We start from the raw sequence: 18,658 nt of genomic DNA, 5'->3' as shown, positions 1-18,658 counted from the left end.
ATAAGCAGACCTGAATTCACTGTCTCTGAATTCAGCTACTTAGCACACTATGCCGGGATTGATCAAAGAAGTAAGATACCAGTGAGGTTAGTGTTTCCTTTGGGAAATAGACTGTGGTTCCATTGTGAGGGCAGTAGTATTCAGACTTGTATAGTTTATTTATCCACAGAGAGTTTGTTTCCTTTCTGTCTCCCTCCCTACTTCTCTCTCTCTCTCTCTCTCTCTCTCTCTCTCTCTCTCGCACACACACACACACACACACACACACACACACACACACACACTGCAAACATAGATAAACATTTATAGCAATCGGCCTACAGCCCATCTAGATAGGTAAGAGAAAAAACTACCAAGGCAAAGAGTGGGAGTTGCCAAAAAGCATTAGCAGAAACATAAGGCCAATTGTGTTCAGGAGTGTGTACAGGTTCTTGGGAGTGTCTTTGACACTTTAGAGACTCCTCTTCAGTTGGCAGAGCTTGGTCTTGCTTATCCCAAAATACACTTCAAAACAGAAATACCGAATTCCATTTCCCTCCCTCCCTCACCTTAGTGAAACATGCATGGGCCAGGTAAACAAATGAACGTGAAGAGAGCAGAATGGAAAGTATTCCTCATCCCTAGTATGGAGACATTGACTCTATGAGTACTTTTCCATGGCTTCTTGTATTTAGCTTCATAAATACATGCTTTAGTTAATAATTTTTTAATTTCTAAAATGTGAGGCACCCCACCCCCCATAATATACATTTTGAATGATCTGTCTTTGGAATATCTGTGCCCTTCTCTTTACCAGTGCTAATATTTGAGAGTTGACTGAATGGTTACAGGATTTCAGTCTTCAACAGATTGATCAGTCTTTGAGTTCTTTTATTAGTCTCACTTATAAAGACGTATTTAATACTGAAGAGCAGAGTGAGCTTTAAAAAAAAAACAAAACAGGGTCATCCAGTTTCACATGGTGGCCATGGGGTTGAATTTTAGTGACTTATTTGGCCATTTTGTAAGAAATAAAGATTACATTGTTGCATAATTTTTAACAGTATAAAGTACTGGGTAACTACATTAACAAAGAACTAACCTGTTAGACTGGCTCCTCTAGCAAATGTGGAGGGTAAGTCATGTGGCAAAAAAGGTATAGTTGCAAAATTCTCCCTGCTACACAAAGTTATTACTATGGGAGTATTACTGCTGGTCACAGATTTTTTTTTGTAATCTATACTTGTGGTTTGTATTACTTTATTGTTGACAAGTAGGTAACATGACAGGAGATAGAGTCTGTGTAACTTTCACTTGGTCAAAATACATTTATTATAACTAAGTTAATTTGATTTTTAAAATCTTTTATTTATTTTTGAGAGAGAGAGAGAAGCAGAGAGAGGGAGACACAGAATCTGAAGCAGGCTCCAGGCTCTGAGCTGTCAGCACAGAGTCTAATGTGGGGCTCAAACTCATGAACTGTGAGATCATGACCTGAGCTGCAGTTGGATGCTCAACCGACTGAGCCACCCAGGCTCCCCTAATTTATTTTTATTTATTTATTTATTTTTTTAAATTTTTTTTTCAACGTTTATTTATTTTTGGGACAGAGAGAGACAGAGCATGAACGGGGGAGGGCCAGAGAGAGAGGGAGACACAGAATCGGAAACAGGCTCCAGGCTCTGAGCCATCAGCCCAGAGCCTGACGCGGGGCTCGAACTCATGGACCGCGAGATCGTGACCTGGCTGAAGTCGGACGCTTAACCGACTGAGCCACCCAGGCTCCCCTAATTTAAAGTGAAGTTCTGTAACCCAATTATTTTTTATTAGCATCTGTTAAAACCATAACTGTGTTCCTTTGGAGAAAAATTACCTAGGCAATAGAAGACTTTACAGACAAAATTAAAGGCTACACCACGGTGCGATGCGCCCCCTAATTCAGCAGCAAGGTTTTGTTTACAGGGATCTGTAGCAGTTAATTTTCAGCAGTAGCTGCAGAACATTGAAATGGGCACTGTGCTATCTACTCACCCTTTATGGCACTGAACCCTTTTTTATGTTTCTCCAAACATGTACCTCTCGGAACTTAGTTTTTCTTCCCTTTTCCAGGTGTCTGATAAAGTTGGATGGTAACATCATGCTTCGTCAGTATGTGGCCATTACTAACATGGTTTATCCTCACAATTCCTTAAATGCAAGCTTTGGGTAAAATCCATACAACCAACTCCTGACTTTTGAAAGCTTCATAATATTTAAAAATCAAGTGTGTGATGATCACTTAAAATGGGGAATAGATATATAATTACACAATGTATGTGAAATGTGTAGGCAGCAACATTGGCTCCCAGATCTCCTCATTTCAACACATTAGATCACCTTATTTCAACACATATAGATAGGATCCCAATTACAAGATCCTATGACCTAGAAAAAACATAATCTGATGCATGCTGGGGATGTTCTTAAGGCATTATGGGAGGGAACTTTTGCTGCAGTGTGAAAGAGCATCTTCAACATGGCAGCTGAGGTGCTTTCTTTGCTGGGAAAAGCTGGGAAGAGACTGGCAGGATGGCGACTTCAGGAGTTAATAACTCTCCAGGTGATGAAGTAGACAGGCTTGGTTAATCTTGTTAGAGACGCACCCAAAGATCAGTCATAGTTGTGAGACGCTGCTGATCAAAAAAAAAAAAAAAAAAAAAAAAAAAATAGCTTGCTAGGCACAGGTGCAGTGAGTTGGGATAGGGCATGTATATGTTCACCCTAGGTCTTTGTTTCTGTTTTGCTTTTTCAGTTTTCAGATGTATTCTTCTAATTGCTATGTATCGGATTTAAAGCTTGATTGTACAGATTATGCCATATTGATTAGATTGGTCTGTCAATTTGAATCAGGTGAGACTTACAAGGGGCTGATGAATATATCTTTCACAAGATGATTCAGTCTTGCAGACTAACAGCAAAAGATCCTACTAGCTACTCTTTTAATGCCTTTTATTTTCTTAAAACAGTAATATTTTTAAAGTTTCACTATTAAAATATTAAGTGAATTCTATTGTAATATAGCTCCTGTAAAGTTTGATTTCATTAACCAAATGCAGCTATTCTTTTAACATTGTATTTGAGCTTTCTCCTGTATGTTAATATCGTTTGGAACTTTTTAAAGAATGTGTGAAAGAAACTAGGATTTTAAAAAAAGCACTCCACCCCTTTACAAAAGTCTTGGTGATGCAACATCTGTGTAGAAATATGATCTTTTAAAGAGCCACAGGTACGCTTTATCTGTTTAATCTCTTTGAAATTTTATAATTGTTTCCTGATTTAATGTTTAGTGCATATGGCTACTCCTTTTCAGAAGGCAACTTGTTTCTTTATTTGGTATTTAAATTATCCTTAAATAACGTGTGACTTGAAAATATGATTTCTTCAAGTAGCACTCACACAGTTCATCGTTGGTTTTCAAATTGATGCCTTTTACATTTTGATAAAGTCCTGTGCAAGGACAGGTGAAGTTAATTTGTCCTTATTGCGTATTTCAGGTTGGCAAATGCATGGGCCCTTGCTTGGTTTACTCCATTTTCTCAAACTTCTGAAAAAAAAATGTCTTGGCATTAATCGACTTCAGTTTATGAGTTTTTCTCTTTCATTCTTAAATTGATGTTGTGTCACATGCTTCTGGGGGAGATGATTTCTTCTTTTAAATTCAGATTTTAATCAATATGTAGTATGTGTTTACTTTGCATATGCTAAAGCTTAAATGTATCACTAATGCTTTTGTGTTTTAACCTAACTATCTGAGAGCGTTTGAAGTAACTGGAATGAAATACTTAACATTAAACTTGACCTCAGGACAAAAAGTAAAAGAAAATTTTATCTGATTTTCCACTAAGACTTCTAGGACTTACTAGATGCCTAAAGGGCTTTTTTTCCCCACCCATAAAAATGCCTTAGGATTTAGGACAGATCAGTGCTCAAAATTGCTGCCAGGATTTCTTCATACACAAGGTTTGTCACTCTCACCTATTTGGATTATACCAGTATGATCAGGGTCACAGACAGTATAGCTGAAAGCATAGACTTTAAAATCTATTAGACCTGGGTCAAAATCCCTGCTTTGCTGTGTCACCTTGGGCATATTATCTCTCTGAGACAGTTGCCTCATCAGTAAAATGAGGGGACTACCTCAAAGGGGTTTCCTGAAGGATTAAATGAGATAATGCATCTAAAGGATCAAGCGTGGTGCCTAGCCCATAGTAAATGCTCAGTATGTAGTTATTAATCTGATTTCCATGTGGAACGGTAAACATCAGCAGGGACAGTGAATTATTTTGTGACTGAGAAGGATGGCCTTCCCTTTCCTGGTTGCCATACAAGTGAATTACTTGATTTCAAGGAAGCACAGCTGAGAGTTCATGTCCTCTGGTAGGGCAGCAGTATCACTCTTCATACATGTAAGGACAGCATACCTTTGTGAAAGGCATTGGTGAAAAAGCACATAGTACCAATTGTGTAGCCTTCATGCTTTTCTTTATTTTTTTTTTAAGTTTATTTCCTTAGAGTGAGTGAGCTGGGGAGGGGCTGAGAGAGAGAGACAGAGAGACAGAGAGAGAATATCCTAAGCAGGCTCCACACTGCCAGCGTGGAGCCCCATGCCTAGCTCGAACACAAGAACTGTGAGATCATGATCTGAGCCAAAATCTAGAGTCTTACCTGACTGAGCCACCCAGCTGCCCCAAGACTTCAGGCTTTTGTAACAGCAATCTTTCACTTCTGTGCAACAGGCAGATTTACACTTTTTTTTTTTTTTTGAGGGAGAGAGAATCTTAAGTAGGCTCAACACCTAGCATGGAGCCTGATGCAGGGCTTGATTTCATGACAGTCAGATCATGACCTGAGCTGAAATCAAGAGTTGGATGCTTAACTGAGCCACCCAAGTGTCCCCATATTTTCTATTAAGTGACTAAGAACATGTTCAAATTTATTATAATTAGCACAGATTTTAACAGGATACCCTCTCATAGAATGTTGGCATGGACAAGTGATTTAAAATTTTTTTAAATGTTTATTTATGAGAGAGAGAGAGAGAGAGAGAGAGAGAGAGAGAGAGAGAGAGACAATGTGAGGGGGGAAGGGGCAGAGAGAGAGGGAGACACAGAATCTGAAGCAGTCTCCAGGCTGCCAGGTGTCAGCACAGAGCCCGATGCAGGGCTTGACTCAACAGACTGTGAGATCATGACCTGAGATGAAGTTGGAAGCTTAATTATCTGAGCTATCCAGGCACCCCCCTGATTTTCTTTTTATTCTTTTTTTAAATGTTTTATTTATTCTTGACATAGTGATTTTCTTTTTTAAAGATGACTAAGGTTGGTTGTCTTCAGGCTGTGGTCCTTGCATACATTTTTACTTTATTATTTTAGAGTAGTTCCATGTATATTCTTATTTTCAGTCAACGAATTTATTGAACTGCTAATGCTTGGAAAGACCACAGTAATCACTGGGTTCAGCAGCAAACTGTAAACCCTGTCTCATGGAGCTTATGTTCTAATGGGGATGTCAATAATAAATATGAAGAAGAAAGCATATGTCATATTGGTGATAAGTACTAAGGAGAAGAACAGAGTGAGAAAGGGACTGCAGGTTGTTGGGGTGCAATTTTCGGATGGCTGGAGAAGGTGGTATCTCAGTAAAGACAAAAAGGTGATGAGAGAATAAGCTATGCAGGTATCTTGGAAGAACATTCCAGGCAGAGAGAATAGTGTGTACAAAGGCCCTGAGGCAGGGTCATGCCTGATGTGTTTCAGAAACAGCAAGTAACAGGTAGAACTATAACAGAATGAGCCAGGGGAAAGCGTAGGAGAGGAAGTCAGAAATTTCAGAGATAGGGGAAAGATCACATAGTCTCTCATTGGGTAGAGTGAGGACTGAGGGGGTCCTATGGGGATCCTTTGAAAGGTTTTGAGCAGAGCAATGACATAACCAACCTTACATTTGCAGCAGAGCACTCTGGCTGCTGAGTTTAGAATGTGTTATAAAAGTGGAGGCAGGGAGATCAGATGGGCAAATGCATTTATTCAGGTGCGATGATAGTGGCTGAAACCAGTACAGTAGCAGTGGAAGTGGCGGGAAGCAGTTCAACTGGGTATGTGTCTTGTCAGAGCCGGTAGGATTTGCTGCTGATCGGTGTGGAATGTGTGAGAAAGAAGAGTGGAAGTGAATCTCTAAGGGTTTTTTGTTTTTTTGTTTGTTTTTTTTGTTTGTTTTTTGTTTGTTTGTTTGTTTGGTCAGAGTGACTGGAATTACAGAGATGGGCAAGACTGGGCGGAGCAGGTGTGAGGCCAGATGATCAGCAGCTCCACTTGGACCATATTAAGTCTGAGGTATTTAACTGATGGGGATCTGTTGAGGAAGAAGTTGGATTGACAAATCTGGTGTTTAAGGAAGATCTCCAGGCTAGGGGGAAAAAATTGGAAGTCATCACCGTATATATATGCTATCTGAAGCTGTGGGACTAAATGGGATCCCCATGGCATGGGTGGAGAGAAAGACAAGAGGAGGGGCAGGGACTGAGGACTGTTGCATTTAGAGGTCAGGGAGATGAGGAAGAAGCAGCAAAGAAGACTGAGAAGGAACAGTGAGAGAAGTCAGGAGAAAACTGGAAGAACTGTGGTCTCCTGGAAGCCAAGTGAAGTCGTTTCAGTGAGGAACAGAGGGGGCAGCTGTGTCAAAGTCTGCTGATGAATCAAGGGAGAAGTGGGAGCCTTAACTGACCTTGGGATGTGATGGCATGGAAGTCTTGGGGCCCTCAATCAGAGAACTTTTGTGGAGTGGTAGTGTGTAAAAGCCTGAGTAGTAGGTTCCGGAGGAAATAGGGGGAAAGGACTGGGAGATGAAGAGTGTAGGCAACTCTCAAGGAGTCCCGAAGAGAAGAAAGGGGGCTGGGACCAGAGAAGAGCTTCTGAGAGAGGGAATGGTTTTTAAAGTGACAGAGGTAATAGCCTGTTACGATGCTTATGGGAACGATTCAGTCAAGCAGGGAAAATTAACGGGGTGGGTGAGGGAAGAGTCAGTGGAGCAGCACCACCAGGTCCTTCTCAAATAGGGGTGAAGGGGGGACGCTCAGCACGTCCGGTTTTTTTCTAGCCAAATTCAGCTGCATGGGTGCAGGTGCACACTTCAGTGGAGGATTGGATTCAGCCCGGGTGTAGTTTAGCTGAAGAAGTACAACAAAATGGGAGAGGGGCCAGAAACTCGAGAGGGTATTCCAGAGACTGATTATTATTGCCCATGGAATGTAAGCTGGCCATGAGGAAGGATTCTCCCAACAATGCCACCAAATAGCACAAGCAGTATTCCTGTTTTATACATGAGCTTAGACAGAGATACAGAGCTTGTGAGAGTTCATATTACCTGTTCAGAGTCACACTTCATAGCACATACGAGGTCAGACCCAGATCTCCCACCTCGGTTTAACCCATTTACCACCCAGGAACTCAGCCTTTCTCTTCTGCAGAGGACATATCCCCGTAATGCGATAGCCAGGGGGTGAATCTTGAGTTGCTAAATCATCATACGCATGTGACTCTTACAGTAGAGCTACATGCTAGTGAAGTTGGCTCTGAAAAAATGCAGTTTTCTCATTGACTTAGATCCCCAAAGTGGAGCAGGATCTTACATGGAAAGCATCAGGCACCTGCTACCCTACTGGCCAGTTCTTACCTCCATCCTGCACTGTTCTGCTTCCGTCCATTTGCTCATCCATTTGTTCTCTCTGATAGGACTGTCCTCATTCTCCACTCTTTTTCTTTTCCTTTTGAAAACCTACCTATCTCAACTACTATGGTTTTTGTGAAATCTTTCCAGCTGGTTCTACTTCCTCCTTCATCTCTTTTTTCCCCCAAAACTGATGCAGTTCCCCCTCTTGAATATGTTTAGCCTTTTGTTCTTACTGGAGGTGTATGTACACACACACACACACACACACACACACACACACTTTAAAAAGTTTATTAGTATTTGTTTTTTTTTAGTAATCTCTACACCCAACGTGGGGCTTGAATTCATGACCCCAAGACCAAGAGTTGTATGCTCTTCCAACTGAGCCAGCCAGGAACCCCTCTTATGGGATATATTACATTCTACATTTTCTATGTATTTGTGAACTGATCTCCCTGCCCCCTACCATACATATGAACACATATGTAATGCATGTAAATGATTGAGGTATGTGTGCTTTACTCATCTTTGTACTAAGGGCTCAAAACTTACACAGAGTAGGTGTTTTCTTCTTTTCTTGAAATCAATTTATCAATAGACCTGAATGTAACCCTAGAAAACCTTTGGCAAGGAAAGATTTTCAGATGACAGGCGACGCTGGGCAGAGGCTGGCTTGAATGAGCAACTGACCGGGGGACGGGCCTCAGCTGTCACTCATTCACTGCAAACGCCAGTGGTTCAAACATTCAGCTGAATCTGGGGTTCCAAGGAGTCCTGTCAGGGGCTGTCAGTCCTCCCCTCCCAAAGCAGCTCTGCGTTTTCCTTTTATCTATCTATCTATCATCTATCTATCCATCTATCTATCTATCTATTTATCTATCTATCTATCTATCTATCTACCTATCTATCTATCTATCTACCTTTGTATTTTCATGTTCATATAAGATTTTATTCCAGTGGATGACCCAGGCCCCCCTCATCACCACCAGAAAGAATTTGAAAACACCTGAACTAACTGATGTCTCAGAGCTCTCCTCACCTGAATGTTCTTTGAGGCTTGTCTGCTGTGTATGTGTTGTGTTGTGTGTGTTTACACCAATGTGTCTCTGTATTACGAGGATTAAGCAAAAGACATTGCCCTACTTCTGAGCCTTAAGGCAAATATGTGTAAAAGATTAATAAAAATGTATAATGCAACTAATACAATTAGATTATAAACCCTTCAAAAGCTGTCCATATATCTTCAGCCCCAAGTCTGACAATGTCTCAATTGAAGGTCAGGTGGTACTCATTAGGGCATAATATCAATTCAGAGACTTTTTTGGGGGGACTTCTGGTACTGTCTCTGACAATTTATGTATCGAAGTAAGTATTGTTGTGTCTTGAATTAATTTCCTTTTGGTACTCCTTTCTATTACCAGTGAGGAATTATTTTTTAAAATTATGTATGTAAGTGGGTTATCATCTATGACTACCTTTCAAGATTGATAAGAGAGTATTACAGAATATTTGTTCTAAGAAAAAGGTGTTGGGTTTGATCAGGTTGAGAACTACTGGTCCTTGCTGTGGACTTAGGGGCTTAGATGTTTAGAATATCCGTACTATAATCAAGGATCGAAATGAGTGGTAGACATTTCAAGTGATGTAGGAAGTTAGAAAAAGGAAAGATTATTGTGGATTTGAGTCATCGTGAAATGAATAATGGAGGATTGTTAGAGGGGATCTTGCATATTGAGGACCAGACACCATGATGGACACTTGACATACCTAGTTTTGAAGAGATGAATGACCCGACTTGTCAGACCAAGGCAGCAATTTCTAGGTAGGGTAAATCCCAAAATTTAAAGTCGGAAGGACCCCAGGAAATCATATAAGCCAGCAGTTCTTAGTTCAGAGTTGGTGTCACCCTTTGGGGTTTATGGATGGATTTTAGGGAACTCACAAACCCCCTAAAATCACATAGACCCTTTTGCATATCTTGGGTTTATAGGTCGCAGTTGGATTCTCAAAAGGGTCCATCACCTCTAAGAAGTTAAGGGCTACCGATCTAGTTTGATTTTAAGCTCAGATAGCTTGTTTGGCTCAAGCTTCCACAGCCACTTAGTGACAGAGATAGGGACTGAAACCCAGGTCTTTGTTTCTGTAGTTTCTTGCTCATCTTGCCCCACTAGGTTGCAGGGCATGAACTAAAGTGGAGGCAGGATTTAGGTAACCACTTCATAGTAATTGGTGTTAAAACAAACAACTGTCCTGGGTTCAATAGGTTCCACCAGAGTTGCAGAAGGACGGGCTTCATTCAATTTGTCTCCTCAAAGTGAACTATTATTTAAAAATTTTTTAATGTTTATTTATTTTTGACAGAGATAGAAAGAGCATGAGCGAGGGAGGGGCAGAGAGAGAGGTAGACACAGAATCCGAATCAGGCTCCAGGCTCTGAGCTATCAGCACAGAGCCCGACACGGGCTCAAACCCACAAGCTGTGAGAACGTGACCTGAGCCAAAGTCAGATGCTTAACCGACTGAGCCACCCAGGTGTCCCAAAGCGAACTATTATTTTAATTTTTATCGCTGAAATACTCTTCTACTCACCAAAATAGCTTTCTCAGCTGAAGGCAAGCTCCCTGTGAGTTATAATCATCCCTGAGGCCGGTTCTGCCATTCCTTTCCAATTGGCACTCTCTTTCTGACCTGCAGAGGCCCCCAGTTTTCTGTCTGATTCAATCAGATCAAAATTATTTGGTCTGATTTGTCAGATCCTGCACTACCCGTAGCCTATTTAGCCAACATGTACTCGCTCTATGCCCTAGTCAGTCTAGTGTCCTTATGGGCACTCCCACTCTCCCAAAGCTCTTTCACTCCTACCTCTGCATCTTGCCATGTGGTTTCCCTGCCCGGAATGCTCTCCATTCTTTCTCCTTAATTTTCCAGATCCCCAACATCAGGTCCACTTTAAAAGTCTACTCTTCACAGAGCTCCCCTTAGTTACTGCTGGCCGTTTTGCACTTCCTCACGATGTCTGTCACATTGTTTGTACTGCATGCCACAGCACTTAGGTGTTTCCAGCAGGCTTTTCACTGGAAATGCTTCGGTGGGCACTTTGGGAGCACGCTTCCAGGAAGTCCGGGGTGGGACTCGGCACACTTCACCCCTGGGTTCAGCCAGAGCAGTTCCACTTTGCTTGCATGTGTGGGACGTTGGCAGGAGTTTTTATTCAAAGGAGTGGTTTGTTTCGCCGCCCCTCTCCCTCCAAAACGTTTGAAAAACACTGGCTCTGTCTTGTGTGCAGATGGCCTCATTAGTGGTAACTGGTAATGAGCGAAGGCCGGGACTTACACTACTTCGGACCTCTTTCTGACTCCTCCTCCTCCCAGGCCACGGGTGCAATTTTGAGCACAAAACGGACACTTAGGAAATGACTTTATGATTGTATTGTTCCACTTTGGGGGACTGGAGATAATGCATAGCATTACCGCAGAAATTTACCTTGATGAGGAACTCAGAATAGTATCTCTGGGTTGAGCATTGAGAAGTAAGCCTTAAACTGGTGGATTTCTCCCCTTTGGGCTACAAAACCCATTCCTGTTTAAAACTACCTGGTTCACATGGGCATACTTAAGAGAAACCTCATCATTGGCATTCCCAAAGTTTAGCCAAGCTGAAATATCACATCCGTGCATTCGTGTACGCATTAAAGTAGTGTCACTCAAGTGACTTGCAGAGTGATGGGCAGAATATACCTAAAAACCAAAAAAATAAATAAATTGAGAAGTTTATGGTAATAATGATTAAAATGGAAAATGCCAGTCTTTCAGACCAGTTATTTCAACTTGCTGTATCAAATCAATTATATAAACTACTGAAGACCTGAGTATTTAAATCAATGTTGCTATCAACTTGTTAATACTCTTTTGTTTTGTTTTTGTTTTTTTTTTCCTGCTCTCTGCCTGGTTCATTGTCTTCACCTACAGGTGTACTTTATTGTCGGCTTCCAAAGATTACTAACTTTTATCTGTATCATTAAAATTGAACTGCCTTGGCTATACTCCTCTTACTGCTGCTTCCATTATTGCCTTCTTCAGCAAAATAAGGCTTTCTGCAGCCAAAGAATAACAAGAAATAAACACCATTGTAGAAGCCTTGCCACTATGAAACTTAGGCTAAACGTGCTCACCATTATTTTGCTGCCTGTCCACTTGTTAATAACAATATACAGTGCCCTTATATTTATTCCATGGTATTTTCTTACCAATGCGAAGAAGAAAAACGCTATGGCAAAGAGAATAAAAGCTAAGCCCACTTCAGACAAACCTGGAAGTCCATATCGCTCTGTCACGCACTTCGACTCGCTAGCTGTCATAGACATCCCTGGAGCAGACACTCTGGATAAGTTATTTGATCATGCTGTGTCCAAGTTTGGGAAGAAGGACAGCCTTGGGACCAGAGAGATCCTAAGTGAAGAAAATGAAATGCAGCCAAATGGAAAGGTTTTTAAGAAGGTATAGCATTTCTGTGCTTTTTAATTTGTTTTAAGGGGAAGGTATGTTTTTACTTTATCATAAATCAAATGCATGTTAAATATGCTGCCATTCCATTTAAATATGCTGCATAACAAATTCTCAGAAGGTGCTCATGGCTTCTGTATATTCACTTAAAGGCAATTTTAGAGCGCTACACTTTGAATGGGATTTTAATTGCTTGCTTGAATGTACTAATATTCAGAGAATGTCTCTCCTTAACAGTTAATTCTTGGGACTTATAAGTGGATGAGCTATCTCGAAGTGAACCGCAGAGTGAATAATTTTGGTAGTGGACTCACTGCATTGGGACTAAAACCAAAGAACACTATTGCCATTTTCTGTGAGACCAGGGCCGAATGGATGATTGCGGCACAGACCTGCTTTAAGTACAACTTCCCTCGTAAGTGCCTTGTGTTTTTGAAGGGGGACAGAAAGGGTTTTAGTAACATGTGAAATTGTCCTGCAACCTTACTGTTTTCAAGGTAGGTGTTCTTTAGCAATTTTTCTGCATCCATTGTATCCATAAAGCAGTACGTAATGTAGTTAAAAGATATCTGATAATGCCTATTAATTTCTAAGAGCTAGCGTGGGAATTAGTTGGCAGCTGAATGGATAGGATTTAGGATTTTGCTTTTCAATTGGAAGTGAATTGTACCTGAAATATTTGGGACCTGGGGGTGTTTTTTAGGAAGTGACACACAAAATAATGATTAAAAACAAAAATACCATTGCTTAGGATAATTCTAATTTGTTGCTTCATGTCCAGGGCATCTCATTTGACTCATTCTGTTTTACGTGTGAAATGAGCACATTAGATATGTTGGCCAGAAAGTAAAGTTGGGTGTCTTCCTGCTTCATAAACATTTGTTTTTGCAATGGTGCATGAAATGGTTTAAAAAAATTCTAAGTCCAGAATAGTGCCTGTCGTGTGCTAGGCACTAAGTTATTTACTGAATGAGGTAGAACACTGCAGGTGTAGTGTAGGAATCAGGAGTTTGAATTTCAGGCAAACAAAAATGAATATGAAATGATCCCCTATGTACCCATCACCCAACTTCAATAAACAATACCTTGTGAAAAGTGGCTCTTCTTACCCACGTTGCTGTTTTGGTTACGAGCCTAGAGCTGAATTTCCAATCCGATCTAGGTTTAGCAGATGTCCTTTGATACTTACTGGTCCTGGTTTCAGCCCATGTTTCCTTTCTCTGGTAGCTCCTAAAGACTAGATCTCCTTGGCCACCCAGTTAAGGCTTAGAGGACACTAATCAGCGTGGACGTTGGGCCCACTTAAAAAACTCCCTAGGAGGAGTAAGAACATGATTCAGACTTGAGATCCTCAGTCTGAAGATTCTCAAGGACTTACCCACTGTTTGGTGCCATGGCCAGTGAACCTGCATGTCACAGAGTAGTCCTAGGTAGGCTAGCTCTGACCGGAATTAGCAGTTCAGCCAGAAACTTACTCACCTCGAGAATCATGATTGCCTAATTTTTGAACAGTTGTGGCACTTCCAGTATTTCTGGGTTTCTTCAGGTTTAGGCTGTTAGAATCCTGTGAATTTATAAGGAAAAGGTGGGGCTACCTCGAAGTTTGAGGCAGCGTTGAAAGATATTGGCAGAGACTGTGAAATGAAATTACATTATAAGACGTGTGCATCCATGAATGTTCCTATCACAAAAGGCTGACTTAAATAATGTAGCTCCTAACTGTTTAATTAGTTCACATTTGTATTTTTTTTTTATTATGTAGTTGTGACTTTATATGCCACGCTTGGCAAAGAAGCTGTAGTTCATGGCTTAAATGAATCCGAGGCCACCTACCTGATCACTAGCGTTGAACTTCTGGAAAGTAAACTTAAGGTAAATAAAAACATTTCTCTTAATTAATATGGTGTTATCTGACAGGTCATGAAAATGTCCAATAACTGAGTTTACCGTGGGCCCGTATTTAATAGCTGGATCTTGTTTCTGTTCAACAGACTGCACTGTTAGATATCAGCTGTGTCAAACATATAATTTATGTGGACAATAAGACTATCAATAAAGCAGAATACCCTGAAGGATTTGAGATTCACAGCATGCAATCAGTAGAAGAGTTGGGATCCAAGCCAGAAAATGGTAAGTAAAGCCGGTAAAACAAATTTATTCATCTGTTTAAGGTTTGTTGTCAGTAGGTCAGGAAAGGAAGTAATGCAAGTGGAAACTGTACACTTCTTGGATTTAAAAAAAAGTTTTAAAATTTTTATCAAGACCATATATGATTGAATGTTTATTTACTTTGTGTGTGAGAGAGAGCGTGTGCATGTGGGTCAGGGGCAGAGAGGATGGGAGAGAGCGAGAATCCAAGTAGGCTCCACCCTCAGCGCAGAGCCCGATGTGGGCCTTGAACTCAACGAAACACTAGATCATGACCTGAGCTGAAATGAAGAGTCAGACACTCAACGGACTGAGCCCCCCAGGCACCCCTAATGCAAAAATTTTAAGTTTGTGTGTTATGTTCATTTCATTTTTCCAATAATCCCTTTTTATTGTATTTTACAAAAGCATCCATCCATAAATCATTAGAGGGGAAAAGGTCCTCACAACACATAGTTTGAGAAACACGACTCTAGTGCATTGGTTGGCAAATTACAGCCTGCTGTCTGTTTCTGTAAATAAAGTTGGACTAGAATACCATGACAACTATTTAACAAGTGTCTATGGCTGGGTACCTTTGGCAGAGGCTGTATGGCCCTCAGAGCCTAAAATATTTACCGTCTGGTCCTTTCTGAAAAGGAGTCTGCCGACCCCTGCTCAAGATGGCTGAATATAATCTGTTAGGAAGACCTCTCTATTTTCCTCCCCCAGTCATTCAGGAAAAGCAAAGATAGCACTGGAGCTCAGGATCTTTAAGATGATGCAACATTTGTACCTTCAGGGACACCTGGGTGGCTCAGTCACTTGAACATCGACTCTTGATTTTGGCTCAGGTCATGATCCCATGGTCGTGGGATCGAGCCCTGTGTCAGGCTCCACGCTGAGCATGGAGTCTGCTTAAGGTTCTCGCTCTCTCTCCCTCTTCCCCTCACCCCAACTCATGCAAACACACTCTCTCTCTTTCGAAAATACAATAAATTACGAAAACAACAACAATAATATTCCTAAATTCAGACAGAGGGCTAGGAGAAGTGAAATTTAGATACTATTTAGATATTACCATTGATAGGGAATGAAGTGTTCATAAACCTCTCCACACGGTCTCTCTCAGTATCATAAAATTCCTGTCTCATTTTGATTAGACAGAATCAAAGTATGGTCCAATCCAGATAGGGCAATAAGCACTAAATCTGGAAGACCCAAAAGAGTCCTGAAGCCAGACACATAACATGGGTTGTAACTACAGGAGTGAGTGAGCGAGTGAGTCACAGAGAGAGAGAAGAGAGAAAGGACCTCTTGGTGTTATTTTTATCTAGGCACACTTTCAGTACTTTGAAAAACTGATTTCCTATACAGATTTCAAGAAGCAACACTAAAAACAGTAGAAAATATCATTTTGGTTTGGTGTTCTTTGGATTATATGTGCTGCCTGGAACGTAATCTTAAAATAATCTGTTAAATGTATAATGGTTATCTAATTCAGTGTCCATGGTTCAGTTATTATTAAATGAAATTATTTTTATAAAAAGTGAGAAAAATACCAAGTCCAGTGGCTTTCAATCAGGGGTGTGTATGAGTGTCACCTGTGGAGCCTTTGATCCATCCCAGACCCGGAATGCTCAGAGGTGGGGGCCAGAGACAGAGACTGTATTTTGTTTAAGTTCTGCAGGTAATTCTCATGCCCCCCAGTGGTTGAGAACCATAATCAGGCCCAGCCATCTCATTTTAAAGGTGAGCAAACTGAGGCCTGAAGGGCTTGCACACGATAGTCTATCTCCCTGATTCTCCAAAGTCCTGGCTAGCTTTCCACAGCACTGCTGTGTGTGCAGCACCTCGGCCAGGCAGGGGTAGACCGGGATTGGGCTCAACACCCAGAAAAAGGGCCACAGTGGCGTTCAAGACTCTCACTGCAGGTAACCAGAAATTCGATCACCATTTTTTTTGTGTCGGTTGTCAGTAGAGAGCATTTGTTTTACATGGTTCATCATTATGCAAAAAATACCTAAAAACTCTTAATCTTTGTGTAAGCAATTGAACTTCTAAACTGAAGAAAACGCAGTGCTTTTTCATTCTTTTAGCGAGCGTTCCTCCGAACAGACCAACTCCTTCGGACATGGCTATTGTCATGTATACCAGTGGTTCTACCGGCCGGCCCAAGGGAGTGATGATGCACCATAGCAATTTGATAGCTGGAATGACAGGCCAGTGTGAGAGGATTCCTGGGCTGGGGTAAGAGAGACTCATTCCATGTTCTTCTTTGTGATGAGAGCTCCTGTTCGACATCGTCTAAACTCCATCTGTGTAGAAACGAGAAGGCTATTGATGTTTCTACTTAACCATGCCTTATTCCTGACGGCTGACGTGTTTCTCTTATTTCATTTTAGACCAAAGGACACTTACATTGGCTACTTGCCTTTGGCTCATGTGCTAGAACTGACAGCAGAGATATCCTGCTTTACCTACGGCTGTAGGATTGGCTATTCTTCTCCACTTACACTCTCTGACCAGGTGACAAGCCTTTTACTCTTTCCGCGCCGTCCTATTAAGTTGCGCTGTTTGGCTGAGAACGTATTACTGCGAATGTGAGACACTTCAGTTCACTGGCAGCTTTCTCCTCGACTTCAAAAATAGCCCCTGTGGGCAAATATGTAGCTGTAAAAAAGAGTTATGGATTTGTTAGTGTTGCTTCATCTACATCTTCTTACATGATTTTGAAGCTTACAGTTACTTTCATTTTGTTTTATGAGATTTTGACTCTGGATAGCTTGGGTAGAGAAGATAAATGCACCGAGTCTTTTGGATACATTACCCATAAACAGGGATAGGTTTTCTGGGAGGAGATGTGGTGGTAGGATCGTGGCCCAGTTTTGCTCTCAGTTTTCTCTAACACTGTGCTGTCCACAACAGCACGCTGAAGTAGAGATAATTCCAATGATATGAGAAAAATCTCATTTCTCAGTTGCTCCAGCCACATTTCTTTTTGTTTTCTAATTTTTTTTTTAATTTTTAAATTTACATCCAATTTAGCATATAGTGCAATAATGATTTCAGGAGTAGATTCCAGTGATTCATCCCCTATGTATAACAACCAAGGCTCATCCCAATGAGTATTGTCCTTAATGCCCCTTACCCATTTAGCCCATCTCCCCACCCACAACCCCTCCAGCAACCCTCAGTTTGTTCTCTGTATTTAAGAGTCTCTTATGTTTTGTCCCCCTCCCCTCCAGCCACATTTCAAGTTCTCAGCAGCTAAGTGTCACTAGTGGGTACCACTTTGGACAGCACAGGTACCAGACCTTTCCATCATCATGGAAAGTTCTATTGCGTATCCAAAGGCAGCCCTCAGCTTTGCGCCTGGAGTCCAACTGGGTTCTCCCTTCTCCTTTGTTCACAGTAGGAAGCCCAACAATGGCTAGAGCTAACTCACGTATTTTACGTGCATTTGAAATTACACAGCTAATACCTACTGTCCACAGTTGTTTAATTTCTTCTTTGGACCTGTTGCTATAGAAAAATGTCAACCAGAGGTTGAGGCAAAAAAGAGTTTCTGAGTATAGATAGGAATGCCTTGGTTTTAGGGAGAGGTTAGGTAGGTTGTGTGATATTAAGTCAAAAAAGTTAAATGGATGTCTTTGGATTTGAGATTCCAGCCATCTTTTTAAAAAAAATTGTTTTTGGATGTATAACTTAAAGGACATGAATCTTAAGTACACTGCTTGATTGCATTTAATGTACACACATAGACCCCTGTAACCATCCATATCTAGATCAAGATAAAAAAGAACATTCCTGGAACTCCATAACGTCCTTGTGTCCTTTCTGAATGATGACCACCTCCCTGCAACTTCCCAGGATAATCCAACCACCTCTTGAAGCGGCTTTATCATGAGAAAAATGTTCTGTGTTCTAGACAACCACCTACTTGGTACTTTAGGGAACACAACCTCTTTGTAAGATGGAGAGCTGCCGTATGAACTACTCAGCTGAAAGTTCACATTTAAAATCTGCTAGAACAGTAATGGAGAAAAGAAGTGATCAAGTAAAGTAATAAACGAGACTTGATGTAGTCAAGTTAAAATTGACCTATGAATAAGACTGGGGCTTGAACTGTAAAAAAAATTTTTTAGAAAACTCTGTAATGTTAAAAGAAAAAAAAATCCACAATGATTATGTTTTTGATGCACTGTAGTGGGCTTTTCTTGTATTTAGAAATGTTTCAAAATGTGAAACACCTTTCAGTAAACTTTGAGTATGATTCCCCCCCACCTTAGGGAAGTTCAGAAGTGAGGGACTAGCAACCCTAGCTTTCACTGCCTTTCTGG

At 41.0% G+C, this 18,658-nt stretch overlaps 1 protein-coding gene across 6 annotated transcripts in view; it reads left to right on the top strand.

The window, feature by feature from the left end:
* ACSL4 (acyl-CoA synthetase long chain family member 4) overlaps positions 1–18,658 on the top strand; it is an 88,514-nt gene that overhangs the window by 34,777 nt on the left and 35,079 nt on the right. For 2 of the 6 annotated variants that reach the window (XM_045050317.1, XM_004000790.6), the window contains exons 3-8: positions 11,943–12,182; positions 12,426–12,603; positions 13,951–14,060; positions 14,180–14,318; positions 16,415–16,565; positions 16,721–16,844. In XM_045050317.1, coding sequence (XP_044906252.1) covers positions 11,955–12,182; positions 12,426–12,603; positions 13,951–14,060; positions 14,180–14,318; positions 16,415–16,565; positions 16,721–16,844 — 930 coding nt within the window. In that variant the 5' untranslated portion in view covers positions 11,943–11,954. Of the gene's footprint in view, positions 1–2,146; positions 2,579–6,332; positions 6,351–11,654; positions 12,183–12,425; positions 12,604–13,950; positions 14,061–14,179; positions 14,319–16,414; positions 16,566–16,720; positions 16,845–18,658 lie in introns of those variants that run through there. The other 4 variants (XM_045050314.1, XM_006943918.5, XM_019824155.3 and 1 more) reach the window with 3 other exon arrangements.

This window comes from Felis catus, chromosome X (assembly GCF_018350175.1).
Source record: "Felis catus isolate Fca126 chromosome X, F.catus_Fca126_mat1.0, whole genome shotgun sequence".
Taxonomy (NCBI): domain Eukaryota; kingdom Metazoa; phylum Chordata; class Mammalia; order Carnivora; family Felidae; genus Felis; species Felis catus.
Note: the sequence above shows the minus strand (reverse complement) of the source record. Positions and strands in the feature narration are given on the sequence as shown.